This window comes from Clupea harengus, chromosome 12 (genome assembly GCF_900700415.2).
Source record: "Clupea harengus chromosome 12, Ch_v2.0.2, whole genome shotgun sequence".
In the NCBI taxonomy this organism is placed as follows: Eukaryota; Metazoa; Chordata; class Actinopteri; order Clupeiformes; family Clupeidae; genus Clupea; species Clupea harengus.
The window spans coordinates 29,222,424-29,224,923 of record NC_045163.1 but is presented as its reverse complement, the minus strand read 5'-3'; the positions used below and the strand labels follow the sequence as shown (position 1 = coordinate 29,224,923).

General features: G+C 49.9%; 1 protein-coding gene across 1 annotated transcript in view; it reads left to right on the top strand.

Moving 5' to 3' along the window:
• The window catches only part of lpar1 (lysophosphatidic acid receptor 1), a 49,243-nt gene that overhangs the window by 28,443 nt on the left and 18,300 nt on the right, over window positions 1–2,500 (top strand). The window contains exon 2 of the mRNA XM_012831650.3: window positions 537–1,302. Within this exon, the coding sequence (XP_012687104.1) occupies window positions 555–1,302 (748 nt within the window). The 5' untranslated portion in view covers window positions 537–554. The remainder of the gene's footprint in view (window positions 1–536; window positions 1,303–2,500) is intronic.

Sequence of the window (2,500 nt, the reverse complement as noted above, 5' to 3'; positions counted from 1 at the left end):
CATGCTGTTAAGTCTACACGTCAATTTGTGTGTCGCTGAATACACTGTATTATTATTTTTATTATTCCAGTGGTTAAAAACTGCCCCTTCAAACCTTCTGGAAGAAGACTAGAAAAACCCCTTGAGTGAGCTCCACTTCCCAGTATCCCTGCCAACAAGTCAAGTCAGCATTCTGTGTCTGATGTAGAGAGAGAGAGAGAGAGAGAACCCCCTGTCCCACATAACTAATATTTAATGTTTAATAATTAACAATGAACCTGTTATATGTTTCTATACCACATTGTTACCACCTATAACTTATTGTTTGTTTTTTATTTATTTATGTTAATTGTGCTTGTACATTTTATGTAAACATGCTTTGGCAACGTTGTATTGTATGCAGTCATGCCAATAAAGCCTTTTTGAATTGAATTGAATTGAATTGAATTGAATTGAGAGAGAGAGAGAGAGAGAGAGAGAGAGAGAGAGATGAAGATCAGGCTGAAGCTTTGACTCAACTCTGATTGGCCACTCCTTTTTTCTCTTTTTTTTTGCAGACAACTGAACCCTTCAAGATGGACGGGGAGGAGGATGGACAGTGCTACTACAACGAGACCATCGCGTTCTTCTACAACCGCAGCGGCAAGTACCTGGCCCAGGACTGGAACGCGGTCAGCACGCTGGTCATGGGCCTGGGGATCACCGTCTGCATCTTCATCATGCTGGCCAACCTGCTGGTCATGGTGGCCATCTACGTCAACCGCCGATTCCACTTCCCCATCTACTATCTCATGGCCAACCTGGCGGCGGCGGACTTCTTCGCCGGCCTGGCCTACTTCTACCTGATGTTCAACACGGGTCCCAACACGCGCCGGCTGACCGTCAGCACCTGGCTGCTGCGGCAGGGGCTCATCGACACGAGCCTGACGGCGTCCGTGGCCAACCTCCTCGCCATCGCCATCGAGCGCCACATCACCGTCTTCCGCATGCAGCTGCACACGCGCATGAGCAACCGGCGCGTGGTGGTGGTCATCGTCATCATCTGGACCATGTCCATCGTCATGGGCGCCATCCCCAGCGTGGGCTGGAACTGCATCTGCGACGTGAGCACCTGCTCCAGCATGGCACCGCTCTACAGCAACTCCTACCTGATCTTCTGGGCCATCTTCAACCTGGTGACCTTCGTCGTCATGGTGACGCTCTACGCGCACATCTTCGTGTACGTGCGCCAGCGCACCATGCGCATGTCGCGCCACAGCTCCGGGCCGCGCCGGAACCGCGACACCATGATGAGCCTCCTGAAGACCGTGGTGATCGTCCTGGGTGAGTCGACGAAGCGCACCGCAAACCACGAGGAGTGGTAGGGAGGAGGGGGGTAACAGTTATTCAATTCAATTCAATTACATTTTACAATTGTCTCTAGGCGCTTTTACAGAGCCCAGAGCCTGAAACCCCCTTAGTGCACACACACATACTCACACACACACACACACACTTTACAGAGCCCAGAGCCTGAACCCCCTTAGTGCAAGCACATTGGCAACACGGGAAAGAAAAAAACTCCCCGTTAGTCAGGAAGGAACCTTAAGCAGAACCACGGCACATAAGGGGGGGCCCATCTGCTTGAGGTCGACCGGGTGGAGATAGGAAGGGGGGGGGGGGATGGGGGAGGGTTGTGTGGCAGAAGGGGAAGGGAAACAACAGGTGTTGTACATGTCCTGCATTTGGTAGGTGTACATAATATATATATACAGACATCCACAGATAAGCGAAATTTATGCTACTCTGATTTCACGGAGTCGGACATAGGGAACGCCCCTCCGAACACAGGGAAGGCCTCTCCGACATTAACCGCTCTCTCTGAACCCTCTCCGAGCATCTCGGAGAGGCTGTCGTGCACCTACTCATTTTTATAACTTCCCGTACGAGGTTTGCTCGGAGTAGCATAAATTAAGCGTTGCACATGAGGAGTGGCAGGGAGGGATGAAGAATGACTTGAAGCTGAGCGGTGGAGACACAGTTGTGTAAATCAGTAACACACACACACACACACACACACACACAGACAGTTGTGTAAATCAGTAACACACACACACACACACACACACACAGTTGTGTAAATCAGTAACACACACACACACACACACACACACACACACATACACAGTTGTGTAAATCAGTAAACGCTGCCAACTGTGGCGATTGGTTCAGGGTGAAGAAAAGTGGCGAGTGCAATCTGTGTGGTGAGATCCGTCTGGATGAGTATTGGGTAGAATTTATTTTCTGTTTTTTTCCTTGGTGATCTGGCCACTTACTGTGTTATGCTGCAAGTGTTGCAGTCTTGCTCCAGTCTGGGACACCACACACAGGCTCTTTAGGCAGCAGCTGTTTCACATTGGAGATCAAGCTGAAATTCCTGCAGTCAAATATATATACTCAGCAGCAAAGTTATTGGTTAGGGTTAGTCCTATTAGCCATCAGTGTTTGGTGGCTTGATAGCTGGCGTGTCTGATTCGGGAAG